We start from the raw sequence: 21664 nt of genomic DNA on the forward strand, positions 1-21664 counted from the left end.
AAAATTATTTTGGGCTGGCTCTGCTGCTACCCCACCCTTGGTTCCACCTAGCTTGAGATACAGTTTGCAAAGCTGGTTTGCCCTAGCTTGCTAGACCAGTGTTGTTTCTCACGTAGTTCAAGCATATGGGACTCCTCTAATTTGTCATGGAAGCTATGTATCCCAGCAACATCCCTTTCTGAGTGTGTGCACTGTACCTTTAATGCCCATTCTTTCCCTCAAAGAATTCTGGGCATCGTAGTTTACCCCTCACAGAGGTACAATTCCCAGCAACCCTTAACAAACTACAGTCCCCAGAATTCTTTGAGGGATAAGAATGCACTTGAAAGGCACACAGTCTTTTGCCTCGGACCTTTTCAAAGAATGCATCTGCGTGGCTTCTTATGTGCGCAGCCTGTAGTGTGGTCAAGACGCTTTAAAATAGCGTAGACAACTGAAGAGCTCCAGGCTCCACACTTCACCACACCAGCCACCAGCTCCTTGGCGCTGGACCTCCTTCTTTAAATTGTGCTTGCCTGGTTGGGTTTATAAATATAGAAACCTAAGCTATACGATGCCCCCCCTCCAAACATGTCCCTCCCATCTCAGCCTGGTGCAGCTCCTTCAGCTGCTCCTATACTTGGTATGACCTTTTCCCATCCCTTCCCCACCCCCCTCCCAGCCCTCTCCCTTTCCTTGCTCTTTTCCTCCCCAGTGTTGTGAGCCTGGTGGCCAATGAGCTTCTCCAGAAGATCAAATGTCCCTATAACAGGAGGACTTAATCGCCTGGTGGAGTTTGCAGACCCTGCAGCCTTTCTCCCATTCGGCAGAAAGCTCCTTGCTTCTCACAGCAGCTCCCCCCCTCTCAGGTAAGGAGGAGATTCAGTAACTCTATGTGAGGGGGACCCAGGTGCAAACCTCCAAGAAAGGAGTTCAGGGAGTCCTGGGCCTAGCATAAGGCTACGTGCGCACTTGGAAACGCGTTCTTTTCTGCGAAACATTCAGGGTCCTGTAGTTTAAGGCAGAGGTTGTAGCTACAGGGTGGGGCAAGCCAGGTTTTTTGCCCCATCTGAAGTCTCCATAGGGGCACCACTGAGGCTCCCCACCTGTGTGTGTGTGTGTGTGTGTGTGCTGTATCTGCAAATGTGCATGGGTTGTGTGTGCCCAACTGGGTCTTTGACCTGGGTGAAATAAAGCCTAGTTTCATCCCTAGTTAAGGGCAGCTGGGAATTGTAGCTTTGTGAGGGGCGAATTGCAGTGCTCAGAATTCTTTGAGGGCTTGGAAAGTGCTTTAAAAGGTATAGTATGTACACATCCTAAGTCCATGTCTCGTGGTCATTTCCCTGTTGGGCCTACCATTTTTTCTTACCTCTTTTGAGGGGGGCTGGCTTCAAGGTTGTACTAATAAGCAGTGGCAGTCCATTATAGATAGATAGATCGATTGATCGATAGATAGATGGGGGATGGAGGGGGAGCATTTCAAAAGTGGAGCCTAAAAGTGAGCACTATGTTGCCTTGGAAGTTGTCAAGAAAAGTATATCTCATATATACCAGGCTTCCCCAACCTGTCGTACTCCTGATGTTTTGGACCACAATGCCTGTCAGCTCCAGTTTGTATGGCCATGGGGGCTGCAGCATGATGGCTGTTGTAGTTCAAAACATCAGGAGAGCATCACTAGGTTGCTATACACAAAGCTCTCAAAATCTTCCAGTGGTTGTATTAATCTCTGCTGAAAATGCAGTTTCCCCTCACAGCTTGAATTTAGTTACAAAGGGGAGATAGAAGTTAGGGTAGAGATAGATAAAAGTAACCCTTTTATGTCAAATGAGGTAGCCACTGAAAAGGAGGGCAGTCTCAGAAGGCTGTGGAAATAAAAGTGAATACTAATTAGTGCAGCTTCTTGGCAAAATCCCATTGGCCTCAAAGAGTTATAGTGGCATGGTTTGGGATTGTTTTAGTTGTGGACTCAGTGTGTCAAACGTGATGGGAGTTCAGCTGAGAGATGTTGAGTCTCATGGCCTGGCAGCTTTTCACACATTGTATGCATTGGTTATTCCCAAGTCTACTGGTGAAAATGTAATAAATGTAATTCACTTCCTTGAAAAGTGATGCTGGACTCCAGGAATGCAAAGTATATGGTTTATAAGGAAAGATGTTGCATGTATCATGCAGTTCCCACAAACTGGATGAAAAAGTGTGAATCTGAATAGTTTGGGGCTGATTAGGATTTGTTAGGATTCTTCAGTTTGCATATGCTGTTCTACAAGCAGATCAAACCTGATAGGGAGTGCAAGGCACTATATTAAATATATAGTCGCCATATTGGAAAACAGTGGCATAAAAGGTCTTTGACAGGAAGCAGGCCTGATCATAAAATGACTGAGGAATCAATGAATGACCTCTTTTGAGTAACATGTTTGTTGTCATGGCTGAGGCTGCAAGCTTACCTGGGAGTAAACCTCATTGAAATCTCTGGGACTTACTTCTGAGCAGATGCATAGAATTAGGTTGTTTCTCAATCTTCACAAATGTTGGGATCATTTTGATTAAGAGCATACCAACAGTTAATTAGTGTATTGTTTTATTTCTTCACCATATACTGAGAAAGAGACACTTGCTGCTCCCAAAAAGGAACGGGTGGGGAGAATGAATCCAAACCTCTGCTTTCCTACACTGAGATATGATTTTGGTCAGTGAGGAAGTTGCCTGAAAATAGCCGGGGTGTGTGACGACACAGGACGAAGAACCAGTGCTTCCTTGTAGAGGCTGCTCCGGACCACTCTGCATGGCAGCCTCTGCCCCCAGATGGCAAGTCATTTTGTGCACAGCAGCTCACAAGGTGGATTGGATAACTTTCTCCATGCCACTGCAGGCCATTTTTGGCTGTTCGAGCTGCAGTGGAGAACATTGCCACATGAGGACTGCCACATGTGGCAACCATAATCTGGGAACCAGCCCACAAGAAGTGGACTAGAATTTCTCTCTTGTTTTTCCAGAAGTACAATGTGATAGCATGCAAAAGTCCAGTGCACCATCCCTGGTGGCCCCTGCCGCTCCCACCTTCTGAAGCATTAGCGATCAAACTGTGTGTGTGTTCACCATAATTAGGTTTGGGCCACATTGACTGGCTGCTCTCGAATATAAGCAGCGACTTTTTCTATGGCCTAGGGTGCAGCAATCTTGTGTGCGTGTCTGAACATGTTATTTGTCACCAGTATCCTTTTTCACCTTAGACTGGGGAAGGCCTACGGGATCTACTTTTTCCCACCCCTCACTAGAATCTCAAATCTACTAATTGAAGCCTGGTGCAAAATATGTATATTTAGAATTGGAGAATTTGTTTTGAGTACCAGAACGGAACACAAAAATTCCACACAAAATCCACTCAAACTTCTAGTATAATTTTGGATGGAGTGGTGGTACAGGGAGTATTCATGTTGCTGCCATTGTGAAATAATTGGGAGTCAGAAATCCTTGCTTACTGATTGTGACCTTCCAGAAGATCTATATCTACTCCTTTGCCCCACTCTGCATAGACCAACCAACCTGCTCTTTTCTTGCATTACCATGAGCTAACGTGTCATTGGATTATTATTTTTCCATATGGAAGATTCTGCTTTCCTGACCAGATATTTACATCTATCTTTGGGTTGAAACCCTTTGCACATTTGAGAGTAAGCCTCATTGATTTTAATGGGACTTGCTTCTGAGCAGATACACAGAGGATAATGCTGCAAACCTGCAGTTATTTTTATTCAAAGCTTCATGTGGCTCGCGGATGTTTAATGATGAAACGATCACATTGAGATAGAGTTTGGCTGCTTCTTGGTTTATGTAACCCTTAGCGTATAGCCATCCATAATGTGTTTTCCTGGCGCATTTATTTGTGCAGAGAGAAAGTTTGGACAACATCTGCGACGCCTTCTGCTGTCAGATCCTTAACAGAAATGTCACAAAGCAGTCCAGCAGAGGGTGCAGCTGTGTGAAAGGGGATCGATAGGCCAGGTTTCCGAGTCTTTCTTATTCTTAGCTGACTTTGCTAGCTTTGGAAATGAGCAGCGGCATGAGAGACCAGCAGCACAGATGGATGGGATTAGGAACGAGCAAATTGGGCTGTTGCTTCTTACTCTCAGGGCTTGTTTTTTTTTTTTAACTCCGGCTGTTGGAGTCTTGGTCCCAAATATAGAACCACATTGCAAACCACTAAATGGCTGCAAAGAATTTCTACTGAGACAGGGCAAGGAAGAAAATGCAGGGAGTGTAAAGAAATACGTCCTAGAGGGTTATCGGATAAGTCAGATTGACTAGATATTCTGCCAGGGGACTGGATTTATCTGCCATATGATAGATGGTTGCCCTGACAGTTGCTTCGTGGTTTTCTCGTGCCAGCAACCTCCCCCCGCCACCCCCGCCTCAGACTTCTAGCTTTACCTGCCAGGTCTGCTCTCCAGTGCATGCCCATTTCCTTTCTCTATCTTCCTCTCATCATCTTGCCGCCTCACCTCCCTTGTATGGCCAAGGAGAGGGAATGATTGATAGGAGGGAGGCTATTTTCATAAATGGCTTCTGAGGTGTGAGGGAGTGAATTCAATCTATCAAGGGGAAGATGGGTACATTCTCAGCTGTTAAGAAGCTCCGGAGGAGATGGGGACTTTGCTTTTAAAGCCAAGAGTTGGAATAGATTTAGGCTCAAAGGAACATATAGTTCAGAGCAGGAAGCAGAGACGGGCCTGGGGATTTATGTGACAGAATCATGATCCAATTTGTCTCATTCGATTTGGCTCCATTTCGAGCAATTATTTATAACTTCTGCAGTTCTGCACCAGGGACAGGGACGGGGGGGGCTTACAGAGGGTTTTTTTTGGGGGGGTGTAGTTTCTTTGAACTGCAAATAAGGTGTGCCTGCCTGGTAACTATTGTAGTATTGGTTCTTTTGCAGAATCATTGAATGTTTTAAAGTCATGCAAAACTGGCATGTACTACTGCTAATAAGACTACTACAGCAAACTGTCTTAAAAGGATATAGGCCATGGGATGAGAAATCTGTGATTTGGCCTTTTTGACCCAGCTTTTTCTTTTTCTTTGTAAATAATTCAAAGCAGTCTGATACTGATGAGAGCTTGGAGGGGAAAAAATGCAGGTATAATACAAATGCCTCTCTCTTTCTTTCTGTTCCCCTCCCCTCTTTCTGGTGTGGCAAGAATAGTAGCTTGAGAAGGCAGTTTAGTTTAGGTGGTGGTTTAAATATCTCCTCCAATCAAAGTGGGAACTCTTTACTGTTCTTTTGAAAAAAAATGAGGGTCCATTCATGAAGCTTCCATATCTCATCTAGTTTTGGCTCCAAGTCTTCCACTGTCTCCTGAAGACAAGCAAATTGGGATGTCTGATAGATCAGGATATGGAATACATTCCAAAGGCTGTCCTACCATAAGTTGTCTAAAAGATGAAAAGTCGGGAGAAGATTAAAACCAGAGTTTATTTTGAACCAGGCTCCTTAGGACTTTGAGAGAAGGCAGATCTACTTTATATGTTGAAGCCCTCAGGAGCCCTGATATTTGAGGGTAGGCAGCACTATCTCATAGGGTGCAGGAGGTACCAGAACGCAGTTCTCAGATTCTGCATGGGCATGCATGATCCGAAAACTATATCCAGGCAGCACTGGAAAGGAATACTTGAGTTGCATCTCTGGGGTTGTATGCTGCTTCAGTGGCGCAATATACTGAAGCACTAAAATAGTGCTGCCACAGACAGATGATTAGGTTGCTTGTGCATTTGGGTCAGCCTCAGTTTTGATGTGAGGATTCTTTTGAGGGGTATTTCTAGCCCTTTCACAGCACTTCCCCTGATTCCTGGGTCAGTAATTGTTATAGCTGAACAGGTTTGAGTATTATTTCAATGTACCGTGTTGATATGCCATTGGGACCACTTTTCAGTAGCAGAAGTCAGTTGTGGTGGTACATGTGATATACTCATCAAGAAGCGAGTGCCTCTGAACATGCAAGTGGAGTACATTTACTTGCTAACATTCTAGCACCACACTGAACATTTGGGGTAAAGGAGAAAAGTGAACCCTGGCTCTTCTCCTTTTTAGCTATCAGCCACAGGATATCAGAGGAAGGGAAGCTGGTCCTTAATTCCCATGATGCTGTTTACGAGGTGATCTCCCAGACTGCCATGTCCCAGAGTGCATAAAGCCTAGGAGAAACAGTTTGAAAATGTTAAAGAGACCAGCTTTGAGACAACTTTAGAATATATGGCTCTCTTCTTGACAAAGTGATAATACTGGTACTTTGACACTCAGACTTGAGAACCAGTTGAATGAACAGCCAACCCCTCCTATGTATTTACCCTAACATTATTAATATTCTATGCCAGTTTTCCTGTGTTTCCCATGTTTTTTCATGTCAGTGCAGGGTGTAGCCTAGTTATCATAAATGGTGATGATCCATATCACCTGAATATTTCCAGGTCATTTGGATTATTTTGTTCAAGTATTTGAGTTGTGTCATGATATTGTTGCTTATTTTTTTATCAGATGCAAGCCCTCATTACAATTTAGCCCTTTTTAAAAATACAAACAATTCACCAAACGTGTGTAAGTTCATATACCAAGAAGCACATATTCAAAATCTGCACACCATTTAAAAAAGCAGAGTTTTGATGACAGGGCCCTTCCACTTCATGGTTTAGTCAGTGTGTGTGCAGTTGTTGTTTTTGCAGGGTCCACATAACATCGTCATGATAAGAATGCCATCTCAGATTTTCCACACTCATTTGATACATATTTACCATTTCTGGGTTGTTTGCTGTTTTATTTATTGGATTTTCTGCAGAATTAAATAAGTTGCTGTGTAGCAGCAGAATGCATGACTTAAAAAAAATCTCGCTTCAGTGCATTTGTTTTTTGTTTTTTGTTTACTTATTAGCTGTTTTGATAAATGATAAGAAAAGAAAACAAGACCATCTGGAAACAATGCCAGAATAGGACTGAACCAGATTTTCTGGAATAAACGTATATGACACCAAAAGGAACATTTGGGGAATGTTCTTGAAAGACAACACAGCCCTTTACTTTTTTTTTTTCATAGTAGTTCACAGCTGTTTGCCCTTGGTCTCCATTAGCTTTGCCTGGAGTTTCATCCACATTTTTGCCAGATTTGATCATAAGAACATAAAAAGATCCCCAATGGATCAGACCAAAGGCTGGTCTAGTCCAGCACCTTGTTCCTACATTGGTCAGCCCAGATGCCTCTGGGAAGCCCACAGGGAGGAGGCGAGCAACTGGCATTCGGAGATATGCTGCCTCTGACACTGGCAGTGATATACTGCGACTGTGAGTAGCAGCCATTGATATCTTTATCCTTTGTCCATTGTCACTGTTGAAAAGGAAGAAGGGTGATTTTTTTAAAAAAAAGTTTCAAAGTTGTAGTTGATGAGGACTGCAAAGAACATTCTATGCCATGCTGCTTCCTCAGACGGTGCTCTGAATGTTTGTGAGACGGCACACTGCATGGAGACTTGGGGAGGATGTCATGGGGGGTCTGCAATGCTCACCTGACCTCCTTCCAGTTGCACGGATGCTGCATACCTGGTCAGGGAGGGGATGATAAGGTGAGGCAAAGGTGAGGTCAGTGCGGCACAGATGCACCAACGGGGGACAGCGCATTGGCCCCATAGGTGTTTTTCTCACTGACCGCGCCGCCACCTTGCCCCTCCACCTCAATAGCAACACAGCTGGAGGGAGGTCAGGTGAGTGGCATAGCTCTGCCATACTATCCACTACTGGGGGGAAGGGCATATCTTGCAGGGGGAGCAGACGTCCCATGGACTGTGTACTACTTACCTTTGGCTCAACCCTATATCTGAATGAATTTATACCCAGAATTAGGGGGTTCTGACCCAGCCAAGCTTTGCCATCTCTTGTATCAAGTGCCTACTTTTGTCCGAGTCACATATGTATTGTCAGATTTTGTTTTAAAGCCTGACTAATTCTATGCAAAATTCTATGCCCCCAAATGGATATGAGCATATGAGCATAAACGAGTCAAGCTCCATGTGGTACCCTGGTTCTTCATCAGAGTTTATTAATACATAATGATCAGTTATAGGCATTGCTGCATGCATCTGTTTCCGTGCTAGTTATTTTAGGAATATGCCTATATTACAAACATCATAATGTATGCAATCGTTGAGATTTTCTGAAAGTTACATCCCTATCTGGCTAAAAATCTGCCCAGGGAGCAAATCACTTATCAAAGTCCTGTTCGCAAACTTTTACTCGATGAGTCATAAGGACCCATTCTGTCACTACCTAGAAGCTCCTGTTATTTTCAACCCCTATCCTGAAAATGAAATATATTCTTTTGCCACATTCCCAGGACCCAGTATACTTACTGGCAGTCTACCCACAAGACTCACATGACCATTATGAAATCCCTAGTCAGTGGGGACCTTTTCTCAAAGTGTCAGCAGCAGAAGAATATATATATATGAAAAGGCAACAGAATGAACCCATTTTCAGAACCTTGCTTTTTTTACTTAAAAGCTTACACATCTTTAAAAGATGTGTAATAACGACCATGTCTTTCCTATTAAAATATATTCTGTGATTGACTGGCATAATTATAAATTAGCCTTGAAGTCAGTCTTTCCCAACCTGGTGCCCTCCAGATGTTGCTGGATTACTGATCCCACTGTCCCTGACCATTGGACATGCTGGCTGGGGTTGATTTGATTTGTAGTCCAAAGAGGGCTCCATGATGGGGAAGGCTGCTATAATTCTTTTATAGCATGCTCACAGACATTTTTTGCAGTTGTTGGTCCAATGGGTGACTTGTCAGTTGGGGTCCCATTGGCAGGGCAGGGGGGGGGGCGGAGTTCTTGGCCAATTTCTACCATTAGCAGCAACCACCCTACAGATTCATGATGCACCTAAAATGGCCCCCGCTTCCTTGGAATTGCATTAGCAAATAAATCGTGTTTTTTTTTAAAAAAAATTGTCTGTGCTTGTGCATCTTTATTTCTAAGCTCAGAAGAACGTTAAAATAGGCGTGTTGGACAAAAGCCGTTCCAACACCTCTCAGGTGGGCGCCTTTGCCATTCCAAGAGAATGAAGGAGGTGTTCGTGGTGAGTTCCAGCACCTCTTTTTCTAGAAAAATAGCACTGACTAAAACTATTTTGGGAACAGTTAGATTGCAAGGGGACTCTTCTGTGTTTTCCTCTTTGCTATGGAGAGCCTGTACCACGCCATCCTCAAAACCAAAATATTTTCTGCCTGTTGTTAGGGGTTTATCCCTGGAACGCTTAAAACCTCACGACGCAGCGGAACGGGTGGGGTTCAGGGCAGTGTTAAGTGCACACCCTTCAGAGTGTTTACGTTGTATCATTAAGTGTTGTCACTGGGAGCTGGGCAGGACCCCTTATATGGCAGGACTCTTGCCTCCAGGATTATTAGACCTTTCTGAAATAGAAACCTTGTGAGCCGCAGATGTTCCTTTAGGACGCACATCCATCTGCCTGTTCCTTCAAGACTCCTCTCATATATCAGCTGAGTAATGAACTCAAGTCGGGGCTTGGGTTTCCTGGGGAGGAGCCTCTGTTTTCTAATTAAAGCTCTGTCCATCACGAATTTTGCTGGATGTTGGACGAAATCCCCCTTGCAGAGCTCATCGTCCCTGACCTCTCTGAGGTTTTCTAACCCTTTAAAAATAGTTCTGCAAAGGCGTTGCTAACCTTCACCCAAAAAGTTGTTGCTGTGCTTTCAGTTCTCCTCTGAGGCTGCTCCTCCTCAGCAAACACAAGGCCAGGTTGACCTGGGACTTAGCTGCTTGGGTATCTCTGCTGGCTGCCTTGAGCCCCATTTGCTACAGCTGGGGACTGAGAAGACCATATGCTGCGAAAGTGGGAACCCAAATCCCTCATGATCCCAGGTTTTTCCGGAGCTTACCCAGTGGTATTAAAGCTGGCTGTAGTAAATACAAGAGCTAGCCAGATAACGTTACCCAAATAACCTTGTTAATTCTGGCGCTTTTCCATCCACCCTTTAACAAATGAGCCTGCAGCTGATCTTGTTGTAGTTGTCATTGGAATGAATAGAAGCCCTGTACCCACAGCAAATGGTGTGCGTGTTTGTGTGTGTGCGCGCATGTGCTCAACACAGAGCCTGCATTTTATTTTATTCATTCAATTTATACCCCACCTTTCCTGCCAGAGGAGATCAGGGTGGCAAACATAGCAAAGCAAATGATAAATACATCTAAAAACTGTTTAAAAACATTCGGGGGGGGGGGAATCCCAGCGAAAACGTTTTCTCAAGCAGTGATTGCTGGGCTGCCAGGAACATTGTCTTTCAGCCATCATGCCTGGGTAAACTGGAATGCTTTTAAATTTACACTGAAAATCAGCAAAGTGGAAGACGGATACACCTCACTAGGGAAGGCATTCCACAAACGGGAAACTGCCATCGAAAAAGGCCTGTCACTGGCCACTGCCAACTGGGCAACCCCTGTGATAGTACCTGTAGGGTCCAAGAAGGTGCTCTTTGGGGTATTTAGGACTTATGCTAGTACTAAGTCCCCGAATGTGGCCTGGTACCTCACTGGCAACCAGTGCAGTGCTTTCAGGAATAGTGACACATGGCCTCATTGGGCTGCCCCACTTAACTAGCCTAGCAGTTGCATCCTGCAGTAGCTGAAGTCTCCACACCATCTTTGGGAGCAGCCCCACAAACTGTGCATTACAGTAGTCCAGACAGGATTGCGGCATTCCTCTCCCAGTGGTATTTCCGTGCTGGTTGCTGAGAAAGAGATATGGACCCAATGGGAGCTTCCCCCCCCCCTATGCCTATTAGCTGTGGCAGCAGTTGGGTGGGGTGGGGTGTAATAGGCTAGACTGCAGACTAGATCCTGACCATGGGCCAGTGACTTTCCATCTCTGATCTAGGGGAATGTTTCTCACTACCAGATATCAGGTTGACATGCCTTAAGTTGCCCATTCACATACATCACACAGTGATGGTCTGATTGTGTTCCATCTAGTGCTCATAATAACTGAGTGCATTTCGGTGGGCTTGAATACCACAGTGTTTGACATCTTATTTCAACTTGTAGTTAAGTGTATGAATTACTGTAGTTTATAAGGTTCGGCTCAGACAAGTGACAGGCTAGCCTCCCATTTGATGATTAATTTTACTGTAGGGTTTATGAAGTGTATGGCTACAATAATCCCTTCTTCAACTCATTTAATTGCCATTGCTCCACATCTCATGGGTCATGGAATATATATATATATATACATCTATAAAAAGATCAGGTGTGCATGGGTGATATGTCACATACTTATTCTGCTCTTCATTTGTTCTTTTGTCTAGAAACCTGCCAACATGTCTGACAACGAAGAAGTGTAAGTAGAAGCATATCAATATTACCATTGGTTTTAAAGGGCATATTTTGCAGGGGGGGGGGTTAGGTTTTCTGGTAGTATGAAAAAACTGGCCCTCACAGGTACAAAGTCAATGACCTGTTCCAAAATCAATGAGGAGAAGCAACACCTAATTTTATTGCATTAAGGAAGGAAGGAAGGAAGGAAGGAAGGAAGGAAGGAAGGAAGGAAGGAAGGAAGGAAGGAAGGAAGGAAGGAAGGAAGTCATATGACCTAGGGCCAAATCCACAACCCTAAATAGCCAGTGCTATTTGCTGCTTGCACAGATCATGGGCAGAATGTAACTTCTTAACTGTATAGTTTGGAATTAAGGTGAAGAAAATGAGGAGGTTAGTGGTGAAATACCCAGGAAACAGAGCACATATTATGTATTTATTATATATTTTAAAAATCCAGGTTGCTTTGCACCACACAGGCCTGGTTTGCACTCAACACTAATTCAAACGATGGTTTAGCTTGAATGAGGAAGTGTGCTGGTGCACAGGGAGCAAACTGGCTGCTTTGCTCACCTGCCGCCGCCATGCTATCAGGAGCGAAACCATGGTTTAGTTTAGCATTATGTCCAAGCCTGGGGTTGTGATTTGTAACTGAGGTTTGTTCTAATTAACAACCATTGTTTGTTTGTGGAGAGCAAACCACAAACCTTGGTTCAGACATAATGGTAAGCCAAATCTTGACTTTGTTGCTTTTGTGGCTTTGTGGCAGCAGTACAAGCAGGGAAGGAGCAAAGTGGTTTATGTCATGTGCAAGTGAAGCCATACCATCATCACAGAGCAGTTTCCAACCTGATGTAGCAACATGCAGCATTAAGTGACATTAGTATGCATTAATTAATAAAACCAATCATTGATCAAACAAAGCAGTGCAGAAATACCTGCAGCCTTAGACAACTTTAACTAATTTAATCCAAACATGCAGGATGAAATAAAAATGGTTCTATAGTACATCCTCAGGAGACTTGGATTTGTCATTGGTAAAAACGCAGAAAGATGATAAGGTGATGGTTTAGTGGAGCCGAAGCGAGAATGCTTCATAGAGGAAGCTTACTACGAAATTTAGTTTTCAAGGGAGTCTTGAAGTCATGATGGAGTGTCTTGACAAACAGAGAGAGGAATGCAGTGCTCACATGCATAAAACCTCCAGCCTCCAGCCAAACTAGTGATGCTCTACCATTTTTTTTATTCTGACAATGACTTGGAGCTGAAAGATGATAGCACAAATAAGGCAGGATCTATGAATTATACTTACAAGCAGCAAGTACATCACATATAGCTATAATTTAGTCTGCAATACTGTGCACATGCACCAGACTGGGAGTCCATTGAACAGAGTGAGACGTCCCTTCAGTGTAAACACACATAGGATTGCTCTGTTCATTAATTTGAATGCAGTCTTATCTTCTGTGTTTCCTTATCTGTCTGTCTTTCTTTTGTAACAGGGAGCAAGTAGAGGGTGAGTATGGACAGCTTTCCTTAATTGTATATCAGCATTGTAAAGCGTCTGATTTTTTTGATATACCTTTCCAATGCATGTTAGGGGTTTTTTTAAGCATCTTAGTTTTTTTAAAATGTACTCAGCATATATATAAATATTCAGAAGGCAGTATCCTAAGAGGATATCTGTTTCTATTATTCTTGTGATGGTTTCATACTGTGAAGGTCTTGTAACTTGTCATTCTTTTCTTCATACCAAATTCCTCCCCTTTCCCACCTGTAATCCATCATACACAAGCATTCTGAGTTCTGGCTGACCATGAGCATAGGATCATGGTATCTCATTTTATAAAATTCTGACCAGTGTTGACCTTGCTTACATGGTCAATGCCCATTTCACATGATTGGCTTTCCTGTTCACTCAAATCATATCTATCCTCTATCCTCCGCCTCCTATTTTTGCTTTCTTGTCATGCAGCTGCTGCCATCTGTTGGTGATGGATTTGACAATCACGGAGCCCATAAATATGTCTCTTTTTGTAGCTTATTCATTTCAAGATTGTTTTATTGCTGCTTGTTACCCTGTGGAATTTTGAAAGCCGTTAGCAAGGATGGCCTAAAAATGAACGAAATTATTGTTTTTATTAAACGAAAAACAAAACAAAAAACGTGTTTGCAGACTGTCTCCAACCTATGCATTTTGAAAAGTTTTGCCTTCTTAAGATAACACCATTGTAGACTGGGGAACAAGTACTATGTAACTTTCTATCCGATGTCCATTTCCATTGTGCAAGATTACAAATCCAAAACATATATGAACTTGTGCATTGTGGTTCATTACTGTTCTCTGTATTTGTTCACGCTCTCAGCATATGTTCCATGTCAGAAAGCATCGTACTCTCAGCGCAGACTTTTGTTGTCTTGCAGTCGCATGTGGAAGCGAATTTTCTGTGCAGGGTGCTTGGCCATGTGTATGAAGCATATCTTCTTTTTGGACTGAAGACAGATGACTCTTTCCTCAAGCTGATGCCATTTAAGGGGAAGCTGACTCACAAAACTGTAAAGGAACGGAACTGACGATCACATAGCTGCAGATAAATAGTTCAGCCTTTTGAAGCAGCATCTTCTGGGAACAATTTAAACACAGCATCTGTGGTCAAGAGGAGAGTGTTTGACCTGTCCTTGTTTTTGTCTGAAAAAGGGCTTCTCCAGTCTACCCAGCCTCTCCTGGTGACACTCCAAGATCAGAAACAACCCTGCCAGGAGAAAAATTAGCTGAATGGAAGCAGTTGTTGGGGCAGGAGGGAAGCATGGAGTGGGAAGAAGAGTCATCATTTTTTCCTCCCATACATGTGGCACTTTAAATTATCCCACAACCCACTTTGTAGGATGTTGGCATGACCTGCATTATCATACCTGGGCTGGGCTGCCGTTATGTCTTGTTCTTCCCTAAATTGTACTTAGAAGCTGGTTTGATCTTCCCTGAGGATGACTTTTTGACAGCAGCAGGATGTCATATGACCACATGGTGGAGACCTCTTTAAAGTGGGTTGACACAGCAGCCACTTAACAGGATGGTGCCAGCTTGCTGTACAAGATTTCCTGGCTCCCACCATGAGGTTTCTAGTGCCTGAGACTGCTGAAAGATACCACTGTGAAAATTTGGTAGGGGCTGATCTACAAGGTGAGCCAATGCAAGGAATGTTGGCCACTGCATGGAGCACTTCCAAGCTGGAGGTAGTTTTGTGAGCAGCCTCCACATTGTGGCTGTGTCATTTGTGCATTGCTTACTCATTCCACTATCAAATGTGAGCAGGGCTGCTGAATAGTATATTCCATATTGGAAGTGCGCATTGGATATGAAATATGTTCGGTAAAATAAATCCAAATCGTTGCAACAGTAACACTAAATATCTCGATTCAAAACTTTTCACTGATTTTAGTAGCCTCTAGTTATACATTAAGAAAGCAGGAACATTTAATGGAGGGAATTGCATTGTCGTTTCATTAACTATTGAGGCTTATCGACCAATACCATAGCTATCCAATATAAAAAGAATCAGGGGAAAAATAATTATGGTTGTAATTCACTCTCAGATTGAAGTACAACCCTCTCTAGCATTTACTTCTTGGTATTAAATTAGTGGATTCTGAAGCTACCATTCCACCTACAAGAGATCACCAGAGTGAATCAGCAGGCAGCGAGCTACCTATGACCACTTGTGTGAACAGTATCCTATAGAAATCATTTGGAGGGAAGAATTACTCCTGCTGAAAGTTCATTTATGCAATATGCCCTTCCTTTACAGAAGTGCAATGGAATCGCAATCAAATTTTTACATCAGGACATGCTACAGCTATTACAACAATATAATTTACTCATGCCAACTCAGTTGAAATCTCGTATTCTTGAAAGGAAACAATGGCTAGTTCATTATTTTTTGTACTTGATTAGCTCCAGACTTTTGACTGAGAAGAACCATGGAAATATGTTTGGGTGTTTTGTTTTGTTTTGGCTTTTTATAAAGAAAGGGTGTTTTTATTTTCAGTGAGTTTTTATCTTTTGTGTCGGTCCTTGTGGTCCATGTATTGCAATTGCTATGCTTTTTTGTTGATTCTGTTGCTTTTCTCGTTTTCTTTCTTTCTTTTATCTCAATGCAGAGGAATACGAAGAAGAAGGTAACCAAAACCTGGAATGTGCCTTCTCTCTCCTGGATGATCCCTTGATCTTCAGCTCTTCAGCTGCCTGTCATTCACCCACCTCTTTGTTATTGTCTGCTAAAGATGATCTGAAATGCTAGGTGAATAACCAGCCCAGTGACTTCAGAATTAAAACTGGAGGCCATTTCACAAGGCCAAACCTTGACAGCCACCAGATTAAATGCATATTACACAGCTAGCCTTTAACCCAAGCAATTATATGATTCCTCAGTTGTGCATCTTGCTGAATTCACTTTCTGGCCCTCGTAATTAGATTTGAATTTGTGGTGGCAGAAACTCTGATTATAATATTTAAGTCCCCAAACAAACCGTCATCGGCACATTAAGTTAAATGTGCAGGTTGATAATATAAAATTGGGAAATGTACATCATCTTTAGCTGACTAAAGGTTTGACAAGTTACAGTAGTGTATATTGATACAGGCACGTTTTGAAGATGGAGTGGAGAAGATTCCCTTCCACACAGTTCCATCAGTGCTGAACATATTGTTTGTACTGTAGACTCTTGGCAGTGATGGGGTCTTCAGAAAAGCTTACAGGATCAAAGTGTTGAGTGAGACCACACATTATATAGCCTATTAGGTACTGCTACTTGGATGTGAAAGTGCTAATACATTTTTCTAGTGCAAGAGTCTTCTTTGTTTTGCTGTACTCCATATCAGGATACCCCTCAAATATTTTGAAACAGGCTACTTAGGACTCAGCTACATTGGCAAAGAAAAAGCGCTTTATATGCGTTGCATATGCCTTACAACACTGTGACACCAGATGGCGCTGTGGAGTTCCATTTTTGCCAACTCGATTTCTCACAAAGTTTACAACGCATTTAACTGAAACTGAAGGAAGAGAGAGAAACCAGTTTGGAATGGAAGAATATTGATTTTGTGGTGGTTGTTCAGTGATACATAAAGGATTTGTTTTATTTTAAATCGTTGCTAAACTGCTTAATATTTAAACTCTAAGCGGTGTACAAACATAAAAAGAGCAGAGCAATTGAATAAAGTAGAAATCTAGTAACACCAGGGACCAGTTGTATGGATCAGTGAAACCGTGGGCAAAATGCCTTTACAATATGGATTTCTTCTCCCACCAGGAAATAGAGGCCTGCCCCATTGGGGCAGACCTTCTGGACTAGTCTGCTCTCCCATGTACTATAGTCATTTCCTTCCTATATGCATGTAGTACCAGAAGAGAATGCTGGGATTGGAGCAGAAATGCCGTGGTGTTTAAAATGCAGCACAGTGTAGCCCTTGAGGCTCTGGCTATACTAACATGTCTAGTGTTGGAGTTTTTTTAAAAAAAACTATGGAAGACTATGAGCAACCGACTCCAACACAGAAACTCCATAAAATCACAATTGGAGGCTTAATACTTAATGTATTGTTCTTAGCTCCTGAGTACGATGCTGCTGAGGAGAAGTTCATTTCCTTATTGTAACAACAGCTTTTAAGTCAGTACCCTAATTGAAAAGCAAAGTAAAAAACAGTGCTTTGCTTAGGGTTATTGTGGGTGAAGGTCCTTTTCAAATTCCATCTTCAGCCACTTGTCAAACCTAACAAAGAAATAGTCAAGGGTGCTAACCTAATACAGGCAGCTTCTTCTGGGAAAAATGAATTTCCTTTTCCTTTTCTTTCTTCCTTCCTTTTTCCTTCTTCTTTTCCTTCCTTCCTTCCTTTCTGTTGACAGGGGGGAAACCCCACATTGATTTCAGTGTGTGATTGCTAGGCTTGGCGTTTCTCTTCTCTTTAAACTGCATGCTCCCCGCTTTCCTGAATTATGTTTTTCTGGTTTCTGAATTGACCATCTTTGTTTGATCTGTAACTGTCTTCTTCTGTTTGCTTCCTGTTTTGTACATTCTCTTTTTTTCCCTAACCACTTATTTCTCCAGCAGTAGTTCACAAAAAGAGTTTTTAAAGGGTTTGGGCTGCTATCTTAATGTTATTATCTTGTTTGTCTTTGCCTCTTGTTCCCATGATGTCTCCTATCAGAGGAAGCACAAGAAGAAGGTATGTGTGGGGTGTGTATATGTGTGTGATGTTGCCCTTTGGATTTCTGTCTCTTCCTTTTCAGAAGAGTGGTTTGTCTGCACAAAGGAATCCTAGGGTGGCAGAAGAAAAAGAACGAGAGAAAAGAGAATATTCACTCCAAAGGCTTGATTCCATGGCATCAATGTGGGTGGGTGAGGGAGCCGATGAAACTGAGTTGATGTTGCAGTCTTCAGGACAACTCAGTTTTGAATCCCCTATACACTAAAAGAAGTGTTATTTGTTTGTTGTTCATGAAAAATAACAGAATTGGCTGCAATTTTTTCAAACTTTTAATTTTTTTCAGAATTAGACTCTGCCATAGCATCCCTCTTTGGAGAAATATAGTCATTTTTGGTTCATTTTCTCCACAAATTGCAGGATTTGAAATGTGACATATTATATAAATAACCCCTATCTAACAAAATATGGGATTTTAGGATTCAACCCAACTCTGATCTATATGCATGGTTTAAAAACAAACAAAGAAAGCCAAAAACTGTCCATATTCTTACTATCCAAGAATTCAAAAACTGCCCATATTCTTATTATCCAAGTAACATTTCAAATCACTGCTCAATGTGTTGTGTTCAATGTGTATGTGATTCATTTTTCCCTGCTTGACTTGCAGTATTGTTATTTCTAACCTTACCCCTACAACCTCATGTTCTTCACACAGTTTGGGCGGGCTCATTTCATTTTTATTGTTTAACTCTTTTTTCTTTCTCTTGCTGTTTCCTTCTCTTTTTTCTATTCTTCCTCCAGAAGAAGCTCAGGAAGAAGGTATGTGTTGAGGCATCTCAGTTCTGACCATTTAAATGGAAGTTGGAGCACTGCATTTCTTAAGGCTGTGGAAGGGAAGGTGTGATTATAGTACTGTCCTTGCTAATTGAATGCAAAAGGGCACCGACTATAGACACTGACTATATCTAAATAGACCCTTTGAAAAACATACAGCCACCAACATGCCCTAAGCCATCTGCGCATGGTGCTTGATTTTCTATTGACTTCAGCTGAATTACCTATGGCATAAGAGACTGAAAAGTTGGAATGAATGGGATATTATTATGTAGGTGGCTCAGACTTCCGTTCCACAGCCCTACCTTGGAGCAAGCAACTATATCCTTTGGTGTGCGTTGCTGCTAATTCCAATATAATGGCTTCTCTCTCACCCTCACAGAGAAATTAAGGCAGAAGAATACAATTGGGAAAACATTGCATTGGAATTCAAAACCCACATCCGCTTTTCTTTCTGGCACAACAGCTTCCATATGTGCTCACAGGGTGAAAATATGCAGTCAAAATCAACTCTTAAAAGTTGGTATTATTATTGGTATTAATAAGGCAAGATTTAGGATTAGCTGCTTGATGAAAGCCCTGCATGAGCCTTCAGCAAAATGCAGCCCAAACATTGAACTCTTGAATATGAACTCATACAGATGACCAAATTACCCTGGCATGAGATTACTTGCCTGGGGTAGCTTCCTTCCTTCAATGAAGGAAGACTTTACCACACTTCTGTGCAGATATGAGGGTAAAAATGTGGTGGAATTGACAAACGTTCTACCCTAATCTACAGAACTCGCTGTTGAATTTGCCCTGCTGTGTTTCTTAATATCATCCTATACTTGTGTAAGATACTTTCTGTCTGCTTGAGTACATATACGCCTTTAATTCAGCTCCAAAGCTTTAGTTTGGCTCTTTAAAGAAAAGTAAGGAACGGTTATCTGCTTTTAATGCCCTCTTGAGACTTGATGTCTGCAGCCATGATTCAATTCAGGATTTAGTGGAATAGAGAGTAAATTTGTTTCCGCGCTCCTGCTTCTTCCTGAATTGACAATGCATTGCATTGGCCTCAGGCTGATCCACCCATTACCCAGAAGTCTGTGCTGCAGTCCCATGCTGAAGAATTCATACAATAGACAAGCATGGCAAGATGTGAATGCATATTCCCAACATGTGCCTGCCTGTTGACAGCAGCAGCATTGGCACTAGCTTGCCTCACATAGTTCCACAACAGGTTTTTGAGCACTGGTTCTTCATGGCCTCTTCTTCTTCTTCCTGCCCTGTTTAAATGGCTGAAAGGGTTAGAAGCAACCTAAACTTTATGCTGTTTTGGTCCTCTGAAAGCATATTCAGGGCTTAACCACACGTGGTGCTAACAATGTGATTAGCAATAAAATTGAGAAACTGCATTGCCTCCTAGTACTTGCTATTAGTGAATAAAACCAGTGCGTCTACTATCTGCTTGCGAGGCTCAAGGGAGAAATATGCACATGACATCTGCTCTGTTTCTGGCTGGGAGCTGCAGCATGCGACCCAAACCATAGGTAGTGTTTCTAGAATAGGCAGGTAGCTTTCCTTGTTGGGGATACAAAGGAGCCAGCCGGAAATCCAGTTGTGCCTATTTTGTTTGCCATATTGATGTCCTCCATGCCATCTGCAAGGACAAAGTGAGAATGGCACAGGCCGAGGCACACTTTTTATTGTGGGGCTGGATGGTCTCAGTGAGTTTGTTCCTGAAGTATGTAGATGTGCCCCAGAAGGAAAGGGAACAGTTTCATAAACAAATCCATCGGCGATTCTTGGCTTACAATTCAGTTGCAGAGCCTGAACTCTTTACATTTCCTATTCTGCATTTGCATGAGCTGCATTTGTCTATGTGCATTTCACCATCCCTGTCTTAACTGCATTAATTTGCTTTCCTATAATGAGCTGACTTACTTAGCAACACTGTCTTGAATTACTTCAAGCCTCTTGTAATCATGTTGTCCCTTTTCTAATATTCTTGTTTTCTGTTGCCTTAATCTTGTTCCATGATACTTCCTACCTGGTGAAGTTCATGAACCAGGTATGTGACTTGACTTCTGAATTATTCTCTTTCCATCTCATATCAGTGTGTGCAAGAATTTGAAAGTGATGGAAGAGAACAGGAGAGCAACACATTACCTTAATATCTATGTTGGTTTCCCCAGAGACAACCTCTCTTTCCCTCTATCTCCTTTTCATTCACAAATGGTGATATTTATTGTGCATTAGAACAGTGAAACCTTGCAATATAGGACAGACACCCAGCATATATGATCTAGGGCAGGGGTCAGCAAACTTTTTCAGCTGGGGGCTGGTCCACTGTCCCTCAGACCTTATGGGGGGCTGGACTATATATTTTTGAGGGGGGGGGAATGAACGAATTTCTATGCTCCACAAATAACCCAGAGATGCATTTTAAATAAAAGGACACATTCTACTCATGTAAAAACATGCTGATTCCTGGACCATCCGTGGGCCGGATTGAGAAGGCGATTGGGCTGGATCCGGCCCCCGGACCTTAGTTTGCCTACCCATGATCTAGGGTTTATCCATTGACTACAGTGCTCTTGTGGATATAAGCCAACTGAGACTCTGCTAAGAACGTGGTGAAGCACAGGATTCCTAGCTGCACAACACTTTAGACATTCCCAGGGAAATACCTTTATATAGTATTTGGTTAGTGTACCAGTCTCTATGATCCAAGCATTCCCCTAATTGCTAGCCTTCCTTCATATTTTTATAGGACTACCTTCTGCCTTTCCCTACACATGTTCCAAAAGACTGGGAAAGTTAAAATGCCCTCTTTAGTCCACTTACTTTCCATTCCCTGGATAAGCTGTAGGATTTAAGTTTGCTCACACTGTCCACCAATAGCTGATGGACTTTGATGGAACCCTTCATAGACAACCAGAAGCAGGTCTGAGGTCATTTGGGGAGGGAAGCGGGGAGGTGGGAAGCTGAGAGAATCATCACAGGAGCTGCTGAAGCCCCTTCAAAGTACAAAGGGGCAGGCTATCTTGTCCTCTTCTCCTGCAACTTTGCCCAGCACTTCCACATGCTTGCCTGTCTAAAAGAAAGGTGAGCATTTATGTAAAGTCCAGTCCAGATGACACAAGTAATTCATCGCTGACATCCTTAAAAAACAGTATAGTTTATCTGATTCTTAAGGGCTTCGGTTTTCTGAAGCACTTGGCAAAATAAAATAAAATAATTGATCCTCCAGAGGTGAAGTTGACAACAGACATGCATTTGGGTTT

The 21664-nt window shown here is 42.5% G+C and overlaps 1 protein-coding gene across 8 annotated transcripts in view; it reads left to right on the top strand.

Annotated features, from left to right (window-relative positions):
* The first annotated feature begins 777 nt into the window (after nucleotides 1-777).
* TNNT3 (troponin T3, fast skeletal type) overlaps nucleotides 778-21664 on the top strand; it is a 43794-nt gene continuing 22907 nt past the window's right edge. For 3 of the 8 annotated variants that reach the window (XM_088666276.1, XM_088666282.1, XM_088666291.1), the window contains exons 1-3: nucleotides 15633-15654; nucleotides 17562-17579; nucleotides 18363-18380. In XM_088666276.1, coding sequence (XP_088522402.1) covers nucleotides 15648-15654; nucleotides 17562-17579; nucleotides 18363-18380 — 43 coding nt within the window. In that variant the 5' untranslated portion in view covers nucleotides 15633-15647. Of the gene's footprint in view, nucleotides 7314-11349; nucleotides 11382-12858; nucleotides 12873-15514; nucleotides 15533-15632; nucleotides 15655-17561; nucleotides 17580-18362; nucleotides 18381-21664 lie in introns of those variants that run through there. The other 5 variants (XM_088666287.1, XM_088666292.1, XM_088666274.1 and 2 more) reach the window with 4 other exon arrangements.

Source organism: Zootoca vivipara, chromosome 1, assembly GCF_965207765.1.
Source record: "Zootoca vivipara chromosome 1, rZooViv2.hap1.1, whole genome shotgun sequence".
NCBI lineage: Eukaryota > Metazoa > Chordata > Lepidosauria > Squamata > Lacertidae > Zootoca > Zootoca vivipara.